Below are 18,093 nucleotides of genomic sequence, written 5' to 3' on the forward strand. Positions count from 1 at the left end.
AGATCACTCAGCATTTTTTACTGCCTCGATGCACTAGTACCTTCCCCTCTGTTCCACTCTGTATGAATGCACATAAAAGGGTGAAAACCACCAATCACTTGTTTTTAAAATTTTAAATGCTTAATAGTAATAAAATGGTTATAAAAATAGCAACATAATTAGAGTAATAATACTTTTGGACAATTTGGTTTAGGACAATATGAGACAATAGAAACAAAGAGTTACAGGTGTCTGGGTACCTTTTTCTGGGCAGCATGAGCCCAAAAAAGGACCCACATTTACAAAGGATTAACCCTTAAAAGCAACAGCCTGTTGCATATTCATACACCTCATCCATGATGCATAAATTCCATTCAAACACAGGATTCTGTCTGGGCAGTGTCAGCTTCTTCCTCTCAATCCTGACAGTGTCTTCAGGACTGAGCAGGCAGGAAGAAGTTCATTTCTTCTGATAAGAGAGCAATAAATTCTCAGGTGTCCTGTGGCTGCTATCTCAGTGAGAGTCCTCACTTTAAAGAAAGTATCTTCCATAGCACAGTTTCTATTTCAACCTTATGTTATAACCTAAAACTATATTTAATACATTACTTAAGAAAATTAATACAGCATAAGTTTCTAACATAACACATATAATATTCATTTTGATATTTGTGAAAAGCCAATCATAAAATAAGCATTTTTCACAATAGGAAGATGAAATAATTATTAGCTGCTGATACATTACTATGAAGTGCCTGGTGGACTGGAAATGTTGGCTCTTTCTAGAAGAGAAAATGACAAGCTAACAGTTCTTTTTATGACCTTTTTACCATGCTATTATAAGTATCCATGGTAACATGACTGTTCATTCAAGCTGGTATGTAGCATCAAAATAACAATAAATAAAGGTTCAAATTCATGTGGTTGAATAGAGTGTGCTGCCAGGTGTGCTGAGAAAGATACTAGAGTTGGGACACAGAAAGTCAGAAATTAATTATTTTGTTCGTTTTTTGGCTGTGTATATCACCTTTTCATATTTTTGTTTTACCTCCCATCATTCTCAGTTTGCTGTTGAAGGATATAATTTATTAATTTTGTTTGTATTCACCATGTACATATCTTATTAAGGGACAATGCTAATTTTAAAAAGTCTTCCATTCATTTCAAACAGTGAATTTCTGTTTTCTGTGATGGAATACAAAATTACTCTGCAATAAACAGCTGAATGCAATGACTAACCAGTTTAAACTAAGGAAATTTTTATTTTAGGCTTGTGATGTATAATGTAGTTTCTGGATGTCTTTTGTAAGAGCAGAGAAGCCCATAGGTGACTAGATATCTCTCAAGTTTCTTGTAATGAGCACAATTCATTCACTACCAGACAAGTTTGTTTGATTGGGGTTTTGTGGTCTTGCAGAGAAAGATTCCTTCTGTTTAAATGTTTTACTTTCATATGATTTGCCATCAGATGAACTTGTTTTAAGGTAGGCAATTATCTACACACTGAAAACATTTTTAAACAAATTTGCTGATTTATGATTAAGATTGGGGGAATACAAACTCAGCAAACAGGAGAAGGTTATTTATTTCTTTGAAGGTCTTGTCCATTATTTCAGGTGATGAAGGGCTTTTAGAGATGACATTGCTCCAAATCCTACTCTGGAAGCTCCTTCTGCTCCTACCTGCAACTTGATATGGGGTGAATGAACACCTGATGGAAAGAGCAGCTTGTGTGTTCCTGCTTTGCAGAAATGACACGTGGCTCCGTGCAGCGGTGCCGGGCTGCTCTGGGGCTTGCCACCCACTTGGAACAGCTCCTGCCTCCGTATCACCTGTCTTGTTTACACTCACAGCACATACAGACACTAACTGCAAAATACCGCTGGTGGTTTAACAGCGGCTTTCTCATTATTTTTTCTATTTTTTTTTTTTTCTGTTCCAGGAAGGCTTTCCCGGCCGTGGCCCGCCGTTCCCGTGGGCTGGAGCTGCGAGCCTCACGCCGTAATCCCTCCCGGGCCGCCCCTCAGGGGCGCGTCCTGGCGCAGCCGCCGGCGCTGGAGCGGCGGGGCGGGCTCGGGGCTGCCGCCGGCTCGCTGTGCCCTGGTACCGCTGCTGGAGCTCGAACCCCGCTCCCGGAGCTCCCTCCTTCACGCCGTCTGTCTGTCTGTCCTGCCGGAACCTGTCCGCAGCTCCCCGGGCGAGGCGAGGCTGGAGGAGACGCGGACGGAGGCGCTGTGAGGAAGAGGAGCGAGCCGAGGAGGGCCGGGATGAAATTCATCGCTGCTTGTTACGTGCTGCCTCTCTTCCCTGCTCTGGTCCTTGGCACTAGGTGAGTACCGACAGCTCTTTTCCTTAGCGTGCTCCTGCTTTGTTTCCTTTCTCAGGTTCAGTGCTTGGAAGATAAATAATACAGATTTCAGGTCTTGCTGCGGTGTTAACTTTAGGGCAAAGATCGTCTCTGATTCTTTTCTGTCTCGCTCCCGCTCCTGATCGTCTCAAGATTGAATGTTCTCTTGGTGGTTGCTTTTTATTTGTTTGTTTGTTTGGGGTTTTTGGTTGGTTTTTGTTGTTTTTTTTTTTTTTTTGGTTGGTTGGTCGATTTTTGGGGTTTTTTTATGCTGGGAAGGAGATGCTCCTGTATAGTTTGACCCAGAGCTTTGTGGTGTGTAACAAGGCAGTGACAAATGTAAGCTTTATACATACAGCAGTTAAATCAGACAGGCTCTATTTCACTGTAATGGCAAACAGGTGAAGCTGAGAATTGCTAACGTTTTCCCTTATTGGGTGCAAAACACTTGAACAATCTCATCTCAGGATTCTATATCTGAATAATGACCGGGGACTTACTTTTTTACTGTGAGATATTGTAGTGTTATCTCAATGCCAGTAAATGTATAAAAAGTTGCTGCCATCCAGACTAATTCCTTTCTGTGAAAGTGAGAAAATATGAACAAAATCTATTGCAGCTAAAAAATAAACCTGATCTGAGCATGCAGTGTTCTGATAAGATAATGTGTTCTGCTCACTTGCTCAGGGACAGTATATTGTCTGTGTTACCAGTTCAGCAAAGAAAAGGTAAAGCTGAGACATGTTATCCCATTGTCTTGATGAACACAGATGAGAAATTAATGTTGGGTACAGAGCAGATCTAGTATGATACTGCTGTTTACACTGCACAACTTCCAGTTCCTCATCAGTAAATCAAGCTGAAATTTTGACTATGGTATTTCTCTGCTGTGTTGGAATATTAACACAGAAATAAGTGTGTAATAAATAGTAATGAGTCTTTAAAGCATGTTTTTGGAGGATATACATGTGTACATTTTTCAGGAAAATGCGACTTTTTCCTTTATGCTTGGATATATGCTCCTTATGTAAAATGGGCATCAAAGCAGCCTTTTGCAGAAGCATTGCATGTTTTAAGGCCTAAAACATAAGGTGTTCACTGAGATGTAAAAAGAAAAGAAAAAAATGTGTGCCAGCTACATCATCAAGTAAGGGACAGCAGGAGCTGCATACACAGGCAAATAATAATTGAAAATTTCTGAACGGGAAAATGTCTGAATGCAGGGAGAAATCAGGAAATTGTTTCAATTATCCAGTAAGTTCCTTAGTTCAGAATGGGTTTTTATTGGCACAAGGAGGCAGCTTTTTTTGGTAACATTTTTGGTTAGGGCTTCCCCAGTGCTGGTCCATCTGAGCCATGCTGATGTGCTTGGGAATATAGCCCTTGGAGGAATATATTGTGGTTTGGTTCTTCTGATTTAATAAAAGGTCTAAGGAAACTTTCACTAGCAGTCAGGTGAATTAATTTGGGTTAATAATTTTGTGCTCATTAAAGAGTGATGCATCCTTGGAAGAAGAGTCAAAATGGAGAGGAAGCACCAAACCAGCTTTTGCAGATGCAGGTTTGTATCTTGCATGAGCTTGTGCAGATCAACCTGTATGGAAAAGAGCTATGGAAAGTTTAAAAACTGCCTGAACATTTATGGGAGTCAAGGTATTTAGTGTAGAGCCCTAAGATTGAGTCCTTATCTTCTTGAGCAAATGTTACCAGTATGAGAAATGTGAGGTGTAGTTAATTCTGGACAGTTGTCAAAAAAACTAATAAATTCAAATCCTCCCTCAATTTTCAAAAAATAGTTGTAAAGAATATCAAGAAGTTGAAATTGGCATGTGGATGCTAATTATGAAAATCATAATTCTGAGGAGTGTGTATATTTTCGTAAGAGCACAATGTTGGCCTGTGATGGTTTATGTTCTTCCATAATTGAGAGATGAAAATGCTCAGTGGGAGAGAAATCCCAGTTAAAATTCCAGCCCAGTATAGTATGTGTTGCAAAGTGAGTTTTGGTACCAGATTGGTCATCCCGTTACGAAGGAGGCTGAAATTCTGTTGTAGAGTTGGAGATTTATAAAAGTCCTGGTTTGCTCTCTTCAGCAGTCACTAGGTTTTTAACTGGCTGTGGAGAAGATCGAGTTCAACATTTCAACAGCACATAGAGGAAGTTTCAAAAATACAGTGATGTCATTTACTGGGAAGAGATTATGCTTTAATCTCCTTCAGCAGAAGGCAGTTAATACTTGCTGTGAACCTATGCCTCATTGGTTGGTTGGACCCAACAAGGTAGGATTGCAGGGTTGGTTTTTCTTGCAAAAAATCAGGGTACGGTATATTTCCATGTGAAATTGCTTAGCTAAGGCAAAATGTTAACTTTGCAGGACAGAGTTTTCCATCAGGAGGATTTATTTTTGTAAAAGTTTGTACTCATACATTGGTACTGAAATGAGTGAACACAGTACTTGTTGCAGAGGTGGACAGCTCATGGATTTCTGTTCCTTGTCAGGCAGTGATGCCATCCTTTTTGCATCATGTTATGGTGATTGTTTTGAATGATTTCCCATGTCTTCAAGCCTCATTGCAAACAAATATGCATTAATGAGTTAAGCTACATTAAGGCAACGTGTAATCTTTTCTTACTTGATAACACTGTTAAGAAGAGGAAAGTACACAGCTATCACCATTATTTCATAATTGTATGTAACTTCTAAACTTGGTCTAAAATCATACGCGTCGATCAAATGCCCATAAAATTACAGAAAGTTGATGATTTTGAAATGAATGATCTTTTCTGCATGATCTAAACTGGATTTTGGTATGGCTTTGAGACACAATGATGAGTCTTAATCATATTTCTGGTCGATTGTGGTGCCAAAAAGGTCCTAAGATTGAATTGAATTTGTCTATCCAGTTAAACATGTATGTTTTGATGGTGTAAGCAAAAATTACTACTCTAAAATCAGTCTCTCAAAATCCAAAGAGGAACATTTTTGAAGATTATTTTAGCTTGGTAAAAAATATGAAATTGGTGTTTTCCTGTCCACTTTTGCATTTCCTTTGACATTTCTATTTTGGCACATTTAATGTGATAGATGTTATAGGTTGATTTTTTTCAAATGATGCTGAAGATAACATAGGGTTTCATATGACATCAGAAATGAGTCTCACTTCCCTGAGAGTTCAGGGAGTTGACACAGTGCACAGTAAGCTCAGGATCTCATTCTGTGGCCACTTGCTTGCTTTTGTGGCCCCAGATACCTGAATAGTCTGACTGGAATGCTGCTTGTAGAAGTGAATCTTACATGAAGGCAGTCATTGGGTTCAGTAACTATAGTCTAGATGATCTTGTCTAGTGAGACCTCCCTACTTTTAGCTAAAAGGACAGTTTTCTGAATAGTATTTGAACATTACTATTGAAATGCTGTATGCCAAGATTTTTTGTCTGAACAACAAAATACAACTCCTTAGAAGAAGCCTGATGTGAAACAGAGCTTTCCTTTTCTTTCTTTTTTTTTTCTTGTGACAGTGCATTCCTTTCTGTCCACATGTGAAATATGGCAAAGATACAAGATACTGAATAATTTGATTGCAGTAGAATGCTTCGTAGCAGAGAACAGGACCATAAACACAACAAGATGCACTTCCATAACAATTGTAATGTTTCTACTACAGCAACTCATTAAATGAATGTAAAACAACAGGGCTGTAAAAGGCAGAATTTTTGAATTGTGGAGAAGTAGCTGGTGGTAGTTTTTTTCTAAAAGTACAGTTAATTGTCAGTCTTACTGCGCTGGTGTTACAAAGCAATCTGTAATACAATGGCTTAAGAATAATGCATCTAATATAATACAATGGCTTAAGAATAATGCATCTTCTGGTTTTTGTAGCAGGGTAAAAGTAGTGTGCTCATTTCAAGCTGATTAATGAATGTACAGGTGTTGATCTGGTATATGTCTATTGTTGGAAGTGATAAAATGATGAATTTCCTAATTAAGCTTGAGAATGGTTGAGCTTTCCTTGGCTGTATTTTTTAGGTCAGCTATTTTCTTTACATTTGTTGGGTTTGGTAATTATTTTGAAGAGACTTGAAAATAATTTTTCCCTCCTTTAAGATAAAGGTGTGTAAATACCTCTGCCTGTGTCTCAAGAAAAAGTAACATCACCTGTCTGATGTTACTGTACTGGCATGGAAAGTTGAAAATCCTTGTTTCTAGTTTTTAACATAATTTTGGTCATAAACACATCATGAGATGTTGAAAGTAACTGTTTTTAATTTAGACTGATATGAGAGTAGATGGAGCCTTTCTTTCTAGACTTGAAGTGAGGTTTGAGGCTCGCTGAACATGAAAGCTCTTGGCCGTGCCCACGCCATTGGAACATCCTGCCTGGCAGGAAGCCAGACCTGATTCTCAATTGAGAGATCTCACACTAAGGTCCAGTAGTGTCCCTTCTCTTCTCCACAATTGAAGATTAATTCTGCACAGTGGTAGCAGACTACTTATTTAGGAGAAAATATGATACCTTGTTTTGCTGTAGGTTCTTAAGATACTTTCTGAATTCTTTCAGAAATACAGGGGTAATAAAAATAATTTTTCTGCTGCGTAGAGTTTACAGTTTTGTTGTCTAAATTTTCTGGGCCCTAAAAGTTTTCTGATTTCTATCGGTGTGGATGATGATGCTTGTTTGGTTGATGGCTTGTAAGGATTTATATTTGAGGTACAGATGTGGTATTTAGGATGTGACTTGTGGCTGTACTATAGCTGTAAACTATGTGCTTTTGTTTTGGACTGTTTTTAAGTATAATGGGTGCTTAAACTAGTGGTGCAACTCCATAATTTCATGGAATGTGTTTGGATTGATGGCTTTATTTTGATGACTTATAAGGAAGTGCCTAACACAGCAAACTAGAAGCTACTTGCAGCCTGCTGCCAAAGGAACGGAGAAAAATGCAATGGCAATATTGATGGTGCTCCATATATCTAAGATCATGAACCCAAACTAAAAATCCAGAAAGAAAGTCTCAGTTTGGCCAGAAAAACTAAAAAAAAAAAAAAAAAAAATCTGTGATGTTGGAATTCTGCTTGTTATGCTATGTATAATGCATTTCTGCCCAAGAGACTTGCCATGTAGTTACTTTTGACATTTTAGTGGATTTTTTAGTGTTTAGAAAAATTAGAATGCTGACACTTTCCTGTGTTTCATTTATTACTTTACAGTCAGGACAGAAGATAAGGATATCCTAACCTAAATTGTAATCCCTTTTTCAGTGAGATTGTGAGCTCAGTATTATTTTCTCTATTTAATAGAAAACTGTTCACAGACAGTATTCCTTGTGATGCACCACTCTACAGACAGAGAAACCTCATTTATGCCACTTGTCAAAGCAGTGTTTCTTCCCATTGTCTAGTTTTGCACAAGGGGTGTGCTGTCTGTCTTGTAAGGGTCAGACTGTAAATATTCTCTGTTTGGAAGTCAAGTGATATGCTTGTTGGAAAGCAAAAGAAAATTTTCATACCACCCTTCAGTATTAATATTCTGCAAAGGTTTAAGATGGGTATTGTTATATTTGCTATTTCAAATGCATTGGAGGGCAAGTACCTTTTAGAAATACTGAAGAATAAATATGACATTTCATCAAATAGCAGTTTTTATGTGCTTCTGTGATTCTCTTTACTCTTTCCTTGCTTGCTCATCTTCCCCTTTACATAGTTCCAGTATTTTTTTAATGTTTACTTTTACTGGTTTTTATCTTAGCAATATTTTTTGTAGTGTTCCCTCTTTTTCTGCTGTATTTGTAGATACAAACAATAATTCAGTCAATCATTAGAGAGATCTGTAGGTGAATCTTACAAGCTGAAGAAATAGGTGTGTACAGAATTTATTGATATCTTACTTGTTGATATTGATTAATTGTTCCTATGGAAAAAAGTAGAGAAGAGTAAAAAAATTCTGGTGTATTTTGTCTTCATGTGCTGTCTTAGGAAGAAAAGACTCATTTGCTGCCAGCTAGTGTATATTACCCAAAACGCTGATTTTTCCAGCCATTGACACAGTCTTGTTGTTATTTTTGAATGGTCATATTTAGTCAATTTGTGGTCAGTTTCCTTGCAGGAAATAGGTAGGTTTTCTTTGCATTTGTTAACTATGGCAGTGGAAGAGGAAAGTAAACCTGCTTTGGACAGATTGAGGCACTTAGAAAACAGAGCATGCATTTGCTGAGTCACATGTAATTGCAGAGCTGAAACCTTTCCCTTTTAGTTGGAGATGGAACTGCAGGAGAATATCTTTCTAATGCCTCCATTTAAAAGTCTTCCAGGCCACCACACTTCTAACCATGACCCAGATATATGCTCTTGCTTTGACAGCATCCAAACACCTCCTATGCAACACAAGGGAAACAGGAATTTATGGTGGGGCCCAGTCTCTGTAATTTCACCATAGTAAAATCACACATAAACAAACCATCAGTAGGTTATATGGTGTTTCTATAACTTATTTTGGTGGTGGGAAGGGAGACAATTTACCTGGTGTACCTGGTAAACAAAACAGTTTATTCATGCTTTATATTGTTTAATTCTCTATAGTTGATGCAGTTCTTCAGGTGATTTGTGTTTTTGTTGATATGAAAGACTACAGAAGTAGGAGCTGTGACTTTGTACCTCAGAATTGCTTGGTGAACCAAGAGCAGCAATAAACCCAGCAATTACACTATGCTCAGCATAAATGCATCATCCTCATCGTGTTTGGATGATTTTGCAGCCATGTGTTCGTTTCAGGCTAGTCTGTGGCAATAAACATGGGGGAAAAAAACTGAGATTTTACTGAAATGTGGAAGAGAAAAGAAAAAAATATGTGGAGGAATTGAGCTGACAAGACTGAAAAGCAGCAGCTGTGCTCTGGGTAGCATTAGATTGTAAAGGAAGTTTCTTCCTCCTGAGGCAGTGTAATGAAATGTATGCTTGATGTGCAAAGAGAGACTATCTCTCTTGAAAATGGAGAAATAAAATCAATTTTTATACTGCTTCACTTAGATTTTTTTGTTAAGAAGTATTTTTCAGGATGGGGTAGAACTCAGCAAGGGTGCAATATGTTTAGGTGTTTAGTAGCTGAACCTTTGAGATGCTATCTTGAAATGAATCAGTTGATAATTAGTTATTATTTTCAGTGCCAAAATGTCCAAAATAGCCACTGTATTTGTACTAATTATCAATGGTTGGCATAGTCCATTAGTCCTGCTGTACTTCTACCCCTCTGTTCTAGGAAGAGTACAGAGGCTCCTGTTATTTCCTTGTCTGAAAATAGATACTGTTGGTTTTTTTTGTTGGTTTTGATTTGTTTTCTTCCCCCTTCTGTGAAGGGAGCCAACATTTGCCAGGGGACCAGATATTTTTGAGGGGCTTGATACCTATAATCTGCAATGGATTTTCTTTCAAGTGTGCTGAAAGAGTCGAATCTGATGACTTTTGAATTTCAGAAGGAGACAGCTGGTTAATTGCACTAACCTTTTGAAACTCTGAGACAAGAGCTATATTCTTTGACACTTAGACTATTCTTTAGGTGCTGAATGGCAGGGGGGATACCAAATAGCTGTGATTGTTAGGAAGCCATCCTGACCTCTTTTAGAAAGTTTAGCCTTGCAGCTGTCTTCATTTTATCCTCAGTTGAGGAATAAGATTATTTGGCTCAATGCAAAGGGTAAGGCTTGGGTAATTAATCTGTAACCGTGGTGCCTCAATGACAGTGAAGTGAGGAAGGGTCAGAACCCATTCCAGCATTGCTGCTTTCCTTCTGTTTCCTTAAGCATATTTCATGTTGCAATTAGTGCAGCCTATGCAATTTAATTTGGTGAAAAATCAGTCTCAAATACCGCTTTCTGTGAGGTCACTGCATTCATATATGAATATATATGAATATATGATTATATAGGCATTCGTATATGAAAAAAACCACTGTCTTCAAGTGATAGATAGTGAATAGAGACTCATCTGCTTCTTTGTTTACTTGTAAAACCACTCTCTGCTCTTCAGTACACAGATGTGCTGTATTCGGCTCAGGAAAGTTCATGAAAGCAGACAATTTAATTTAATGTATTTCTTTTACTCTGTTCCCATTTCAAACATCCTAGTTCTTTCCCTAATTTTTACTTAGATGGAGCTCCTTTGGCACAAGGGCAGACTGTTATCTGTTCCTGGGCACAGAAAGAATTAAAATGCTGTAAAAATTAAATAGTAAGAGCAGTTTTAAAGAAATAATAGTCAGTCCATTTGACTCAGAGAAAACCTTGCATTTCTGTCTGTTTTAATGTCATAGTGTGTAGTGTTTCCAGTTGCATATGTACCAAAACTGACAAAATTTAAATAGCTTCTGAAAAGAGCTAGGAAGATATAGAGGACATGTATAGCAGAACTAAGGGTTTAAGGGATATCTGTTTCCTTTGTATGAGGTGACTGCTGCATCACTGGCCTACAAAACATAACTGTAAATGTTTAAGCCATTCCCATCAGATAGGTGATGTTCAGAAGTTGATACTGCAGTCAGGTTTAAATATTTTAGTGTTCACTCACGTGGTATGTTTCTTTGCTGCTTCATTTTGCTGGTAATGTCACATGTTAAAATGGTACTTTTAAATGTAATGGGAAACTGTTCCCAAAACTATTCAGTAATTACAGAAGTGGAAGTTTTTGCACACTAGATTAAACCTGATTATACTCACTAAAGTTTTATTAATAAGTTACACAATTGGCATGGAAATTGGTATGTTAGTGCCTGTCCTACTATCTAAGCACATGGGAGTGTGGTAAGATGGAAAAAAGGGGAAGGGAAGGGAAGGGAAGGGAAGGGAAGGGAAGGGAAGGGAAGGGAAGGGAAGGAAGGGAAGGGAAGGGAAGGGAAGGGAAGGGAAGGGAAGGAGCCTGAGCTTGATTAGGGGTTACCTTTATACAGATAGCTCTAGGGTGGGGAAACCTAAAGTTTCTCACTTTCTATTCAAGTTAGTTGCCATACTCAGTCCATTCTTTCAGATCTTTCTGGAAATGGCTCAGAGGGCTTCGGAGGTCTTTGGTGGTCTTGATCCCCACCTTTATAGTCTGTGCCCACTTCTTGGCCTCATTCTTGGCCTTGAGCTGCGCTGCACTGTGCTTATTTCCAAAAACTAGAATGTTTGTCCTGGAAAGTGCTGCCTTGCCTCTGCATGGCCCCCTTATCCAACACCCTCTTTTTCTTTCCTACAGTGTGTTGAAACACACACATTATGCCATCTTTTGGGATTCTACACAAGGTCATGGGAGTTTGCCTCGTTCAGATGATATGTAGCCTTGAGAATATTAAGTGGCTTGTCAGGATTACACTAAAGTAAAACTTGAATAACAGCCTGTAGCTTTAAATCAATTATTTGATTACCTTCAGTAATTACTCAATGAATCACCCATTTGATCCCTTCATAGTCATTGTAACATCCATTGAGTTCACAACTCCCCACTGATGATAGAACAATATCCTAGCATCTTCCTAGCACATGTGAAAAGAGAATAAGAAATTTGCATTCAGTTTAGCAACACCTGAACCAAGACAACACTCAGATTTTTTTTAAAGATATAATCCTTCTCCTATTTAAATACAAGAGAGTTACAGAGTTCTTTTTAAATTCAGTTTTTGATATTTAGCTCTAATTTCTCTAAAATAGAAAATCTCAGAGTTAAAGCTTCTTGTGTGAAAGTTGGCTTTTTAATTTTTTTAAAATTTGCTTCATACTTAGATCCTTGAAGATACATTGAGCGAATTCTAGTTTTTCTTTCTTTCTTTATTGCCTTTATGTTTTGTTAGTGCACATCAGATTTACTACTCACTTTAAAGTCCGTGGAACAACAGGAACTGTGGAATGCATAATATACAGATCTGTCTTTTTTTGGTCAACAGGTTTCTTGTTTTACAACCAGCTAGCATATTTACTTGAGTTCTATGGGACAAGTTCATACATCTTGTCTATTTCATTCTGGGGAAATAAGGAGAAAAGGGACACTCTTGGTACAAGATTCTGTCACTTGTGTTATAGAACTACTCTTTCAGGCTTTGCCCTCCTCCCATTTTTCTTTTAATGTTTGGTGTTCTGATAGGATTCTGGGTATCTTACAGGATACTGTTTGGATATCTTACAGGACACTGTTCTTCAGCGGTTTAATAACTTTTTATTTGTGTAGGGAGTACAAGAATTAACTGTCCCAACTTTATGGCATCCCACTGCCAAACACACAAGAGCTCTCAGGTATACCAACCTTTCTAACTTACCTTCCTTCTGTATTCTCTGAGAGTCATCTTATTCTGGGAAATAAAAGGCATTGTTCTTCCAAGTTTGTGGAATTTCTTTTTGTTTTCTGAATGATCTTTATGAAAAGTTTGTGCTGAATGGGTACCTTAATTTTGCCCTTAATGGGTACTGAATGGGTGTTACAGTAGTTGCAAGACACCTAGTGTCCCAGGTGCACCTTTAACAGCTCCAGTTTATTTATTAATTTAACATCTTAAGCCTCTGTTTTAGAAGTTGTTTTCCTTTTGTTTTTCTTTCATCAGTTTTCTGTTGAGAGTGGTTCATAGGATATTGCTAGGCCTCTGCATAATATGAGGGGGGGAAATACCAGCACTCATCAAATTAGTACTGAGCTTAATCATGTGCCTTCTAATATGCTAAAGTGAAGAATGCAGCCATGGCAAGGCCATATTTCCATTTCTCTTAGAATTCAACAGGCAAGGCAAAAAACTGGTATGTATCTGTAAGTAATTGGGCATTGAATGCCAATAGGAAGAGTTGCACATCACAGCTGAAGGATGTTTCTGTTGAAAATTGAATCTGGCTATTTAATGTTTAGATTGTGGCAGGATCTGTGCCACCAAGAAAAGAAGAAAATGCTGCCCATACAAGACCCACTGTCTGAGATCAGTGACATGATTCCCTGTGGAGGGCACCAGCTTGGAGAAGGAGCCATCCCTCTTTCAAGGAAAAAAACCAATATGCTAAAAAAGGCTACAGATGCAATTGTCAAACCTCTCCATATAGCCTGTATAATTTCCCAGCAACAGCATAGATTTAGACCTGTGAAATTGCTGCAGAGGTGTCAAGTACAGGGGGGAAAAAATAGCAAAGCAGTCCAACCAGTACTTGTGCTATGCATTTAACCTGCACAGCATTCATGGAGTGATGAGGATAGGGTAAGGCTTTTAAATAAGTTCACCATGAAAAAGTCTGGCTTTTAAACTCAGGACTCTGACAATTTTTAAGCCACCCACTCTTCTGGTTAGTTTTAATACCAGCAGTCAGAAAGGATACATTGCCAGGTTCAGCTGCTATTGAAATTGCGTGTGGAACAGTGTGCATTAAATGGTTTCTACAGCAAGCAAATGGAAAAAAGCAGCACCATCAATTGGGAATTTTCAGGCTGCTATCAGACAGAAGAGTATCTCAGACCTATTTTTTCAGGGTTTTGGCATTAATTAGGAGCTCTTTGGTTTTGGACTTTGTGTATGGTTAGCAGTCTTTGATGTCCGTAGATTAAATTTTGCTTTAATCCATGCAGTGTATATAACTGCCTGCTTTTTCTAATGAGTGTAATAATTCATTTTCTTATTAATTTAAAATCACAACACAGGTGTTCTTCCAATGGAAATAAGGGAAAGACAAAATATGTGTAATTTTTTTCCCACTTCTGTACATTCTAATGTCATATCATAGCTATTTCTCATCTCTTTCTTTCCAAGTGAAAGTCAGGTCAGTAGTTAAATTTGGCTTGAAAGAAAACATTAAGGGAAAATGTATTTGTATGTTCTTGAATAACATGACATTAAATCATTATATGATTTAATTTTAATTTAATTTTATAATAGTAACTATACAGTTCAGTAGAACTATATAGTTACTATTTAAAGGACTATGTGAATCAGACTTCTTTGCTGCATTCCATTTCAGTGTGGACTTACATGATACTGTACACCAAACTTGTTACAGCTACACCTAATATGTCAGAAGGATACCCAGCTAATAGCTGGGCAGGGGGTTGACTATAAAATTGAAGTCAAATTGAGGTAAGACTTCAGGTTAAAAGTGAATGGCAAAGAAAAAAATTTTAATAGTTGTTTCAACTTTTTTTTTTTCAATAGAATATTCAGCATAGCAGAAAAATATGTTATTTTTACTTGGAATCTTAAGAGGGTGTGCCTAAATTTATTGCAACAACATATATTATTGACTAAAAAGAAATAGATTTGTTTTCTTCTCTTCAGAAATTGCATTTCCAATTTAGAAAAAACGTTCTTTTTACCAATTGAAATGAATACTCATGTTTTAAAACAATGTGGGTGGCTTTTCTACCCTGATCAAAATATTGAAGTATATCTAGCATGAGTAGGCTAAGGTGGATGCCTAGTGAATTAGGAAATATAAAACAATTAAAGCTAGCATAAATTGTTTCTATAGCTTTAAAATGCTCACATTTATTTTTCTAGATAATCTGTCGGATACAGGTATATTGGATGATCTAAAAGGATTGTACTCTACTGATTATCAGGACCACTGTCAAAACAACAGCTAATCTGATTTTACTGCTTTTCATGCCTCTATGAAACTTCTATTCCTGTAGCTTTAGCAAACAGGACTGTTCCAGAAGAAGCAGGTAGCAGGGATAGAAGTTTGGCGTGTACAGAACTGTGGAGGCTGTGGACAGCATTGCAGGTCGTTATTTTGGAAGTGGACATTGCTGGAGATCCCAAGAGATCTGAGGCTGGAGACAACCATTATTCACTGTTACAGGAAATGCTGGAGTGTGTTTTATAATTCTCTTTTAAGAAATTTATTTAATATATTTTTAACAGACTAAAAACTTTTATTTTTATTTCTGTAAATTAGTCTCTAGTTAAGCAGAATCTTAGCCAACTCTATTGAAGGCCTGATAATATCCCTGAACACAAGTGCAGGCAGGAGCAGCGTTATGTGTAGACAAACACATGAGAACCACAGATAGAGGCAACCAGCAGACAGTTCATAGTATCATTAAACAAAATGGTTAATCATAAAACATCAGTTAGATGTTTCATTTCTTTTCTTTGGCTTAGCTTTGAATAGTCAATTTGGAATTGAACAGACAGTAAGAGGATTGCTTTTGTAGGAACTATAGGATGAATTAATGTCCTTCTTTTCTTTTGATGTCTTGTAAACCATAATTCCAGAATGATAGTGTGTAACAACCTATTTGTACAGTCATTAGGTGACTTACAAATTTGATAGGCTGTAGTTGAGATCAATTGAATTAGAACTTTTTTCTAAAGGTATTTCAATGCAGACTTTTAGTTTTGTTTGATTCTTCTCTTCATGTTATTGAATAGAAATGCTATATGATGTGCAGTGGGACATGGTGCAGTTGCCATCAGAGAGGTGCGTTGGGATGATTTACGTGGCTGGAGTCCTGCCATGGATGGCTGCAAGCCCTTCAGACAAGCAAGGAGAGGCAGTAGGGTGGCTCTGTACATTATGGAGTGTTTTGACTGCATGGATTATAGGAGTAAGCCTCTGTAAGGATCAGTGGGAATGCTAGCAAGGCAGATTGGGAGTGTGTTCTGGACCATCTAACCAGGATGAAGAGGGAGATGAACTATTCTGTAAGTAGCTGGCTAATGTTCCATGATTCCTAGCCATTTTTCTTTTAGGAGACTGACTTGCCAAGTGCCTGCTGGAAATGCAGCACATGAGAGAGAAAGTGGCCTGGGAGGTTCCTGGAGTGTGCAGAGGGGAAATTCTGGACTGAGCTGGCAAGTGAGCCTGCTGGGGTGGTGCCTCACTAGACCTGCTGTTTACAAAAAGAGAAGAGCTGGTGGGAGATGTGGTGGTTAGGGGTCTGTCTTGGGCACAGTGCCCCTGAAATGATGGCTTTTGAATTGTGGGGAGGTTAAGGAAGGGCCTCAGCTAAATATCTATCTTGGACTTCCATGTTGGGGTACCTGTTGCCGGTTCCCTGACTTCTGGGACTCTGGCTGGGCCCTCCCAGGGGGCTCCCCTGTCGGGGAAGACCCTCCTGGAGCAATTCTGTGTCAGGAAAGAGAGACACACTGGATTCTTTCAGTCTTCAGGTTCTTGTTTATCGCTATCTTATCTAGAGTTTTGCACGCTGTCCACACCAGGCTCAGTGCACTGGAAAAGCAGCTTGTTCCAAGGTCCTTTAAAGCTAAAATATCCAATTAAGAACTGACACCTGGATTATTTTCCCTTTTAACCCAATAACTGATCCCAGAGAGCTGCAATGGGGACTTTTCTGCCCAATTACAAAATGCCACCCAAACCCATGGAGAAGAAGGAAGAAGAAGCATGAAGAAGAAACCCAGGATAGCACCCTGTGCCCTCCATCTTGCTTCCATCCACAGCATCCTAAAAATCCCAAAACCTCGATTTCTCACCCAGTGATACACACCTACGCTGCTCTCTATAATCTATTTCACACTTTGGTGGATTCCAGTCTATCTTGAAGTCTGGGAAACTTTCTCCATGAATGAGGGTCAGAGTCAGTGCTGGCCCGGGGGTCAGGGCACCCCAGAGCAGACATAGAAATATTCCCTGTGGTGCCCTGGGCTTCCACACTTTCTGAGGGTGGTCTTTGGCCTATTCAGGACAGTTATTTGGAGAATCCATTGAGTAGCAGTCCTTAATAACAAAGAGGCCCAGGAAAGCTAGAAAGAAATACTAAGGAAGAAATCTTAGGGATGCAGGAGCAGGCCATCCCCATTGTGCTGCAAGATGAGCCAGCAGGGAAGAAGACTGGCCTGATTGAAGAGGGAGCTTTTGCTGGAAATCAGGGAAGGAATAAAAAGAGGCTTAAGACTAAGAAAGAGTACAAAGATGTTATGTCGTGTAAAAAGAAAATCAGAAAGTCCAAAGCTCAACTAGAACTCAATCTGGCCACCACTGTAAGAGATAATAATAAGAGCTCTTATAAATACATTAACATCAAAAGAAGAGCCATGAAAAATCTCTATTCTCTATTGGATGTGGAGGGGGAGCACTGTGACCAAGGATGAGGAAAAAGTTGAGGTACTTGACCTCTTCTTTGCCTCAGTCTTTAAAAGACCAATATCTTCAGGGCAATCAAGCCCATGAGGTGGTAGGCAGGGCCAGGAGCAGAATGGGCCCCTGTAATCCATCAGGTTGGGTGGGTGGGCTGATCTGCTAGAGGGCAAAGGATCTGGACAGGACAGAAAGACAGACAGAGGCCAATGCATGAGGTTCAACAAGGTCCAGGTCCTACACTTCAACCACAACAAGCCCTCCCAGCACTGCAGGCTGGGGGAAGAGGGGGTGGAAAGTGTCCTAGTGGAAAAGAACCTGGGGATGCTGGTGTGTAGCCAGCTGAACATGAGCCAGTGTGTCCCCAGCTGGCCAAGGCAGCCACTAGCATCCAGACTTGTATTGGGAACAGTGTGACCAGAAGGACCAAGGCCTTGGACAAGTGATTGTCCCCCTGCACTTGGCACTGCTGACCCCACACCTGGAGTCCTGTATCCAGCTCTGGGCCCCTCACTGCAAGACAGACATGGAGGTGATGGAGTGAGTCCAGAGAAGGGCAGGGAAGCTGGCAAAGGGTCTAAAATCCTGTGAGAGACAGCTGAGGGAGCTGGGGTGTTTAGCATAGAGAAAAGGAGGCTCAGGGGTGACCATACTTCTCTCTGGAACTACCTGAAGGGAGTTATAGCAAGGTGGGTTCAGCCTCTCCTCACAGGCAGAAATGAGCAACAAGATGAGG

The 18,093-nt window shown here is 39.0% G+C and overlaps 1 protein-coding gene across 1 annotated transcript in view; it reads left to right on the forward strand.

Moving 5' to 3' along the window:
- Positions 1-1,828: 1,828 nt before the first annotated feature.
- Positions 1,829-18,093, forward strand: part of LUZP2 (leucine zipper protein 2) — a 147,914-nt gene continuing 131,649 nt past the window's right edge. Inside the window, exon 1 of the mRNA XM_036384310.2 lies at positions 1,829-2,308. Within this exon, the coding sequence (XP_036240203.1) occupies positions 2,247-2,308 (62 nt within the window). The 5' untranslated portion in view covers positions 1,829-2,246. The remainder of the gene's footprint in view (positions 2,309-18,093) is intronic.

The sequence above is a fragment of the Molothrus ater genome, chromosome 6 (genome assembly GCF_012460135.2).
Source record: "Molothrus ater isolate BHLD 08-10-18 breed brown headed cowbird chromosome 6, BPBGC_Mater_1.1, whole genome shotgun sequence".
Classification (NCBI taxonomy): domain Eukaryota; kingdom Metazoa; phylum Chordata; class Aves; order Passeriformes; family Icteridae; genus Molothrus; species Molothrus ater.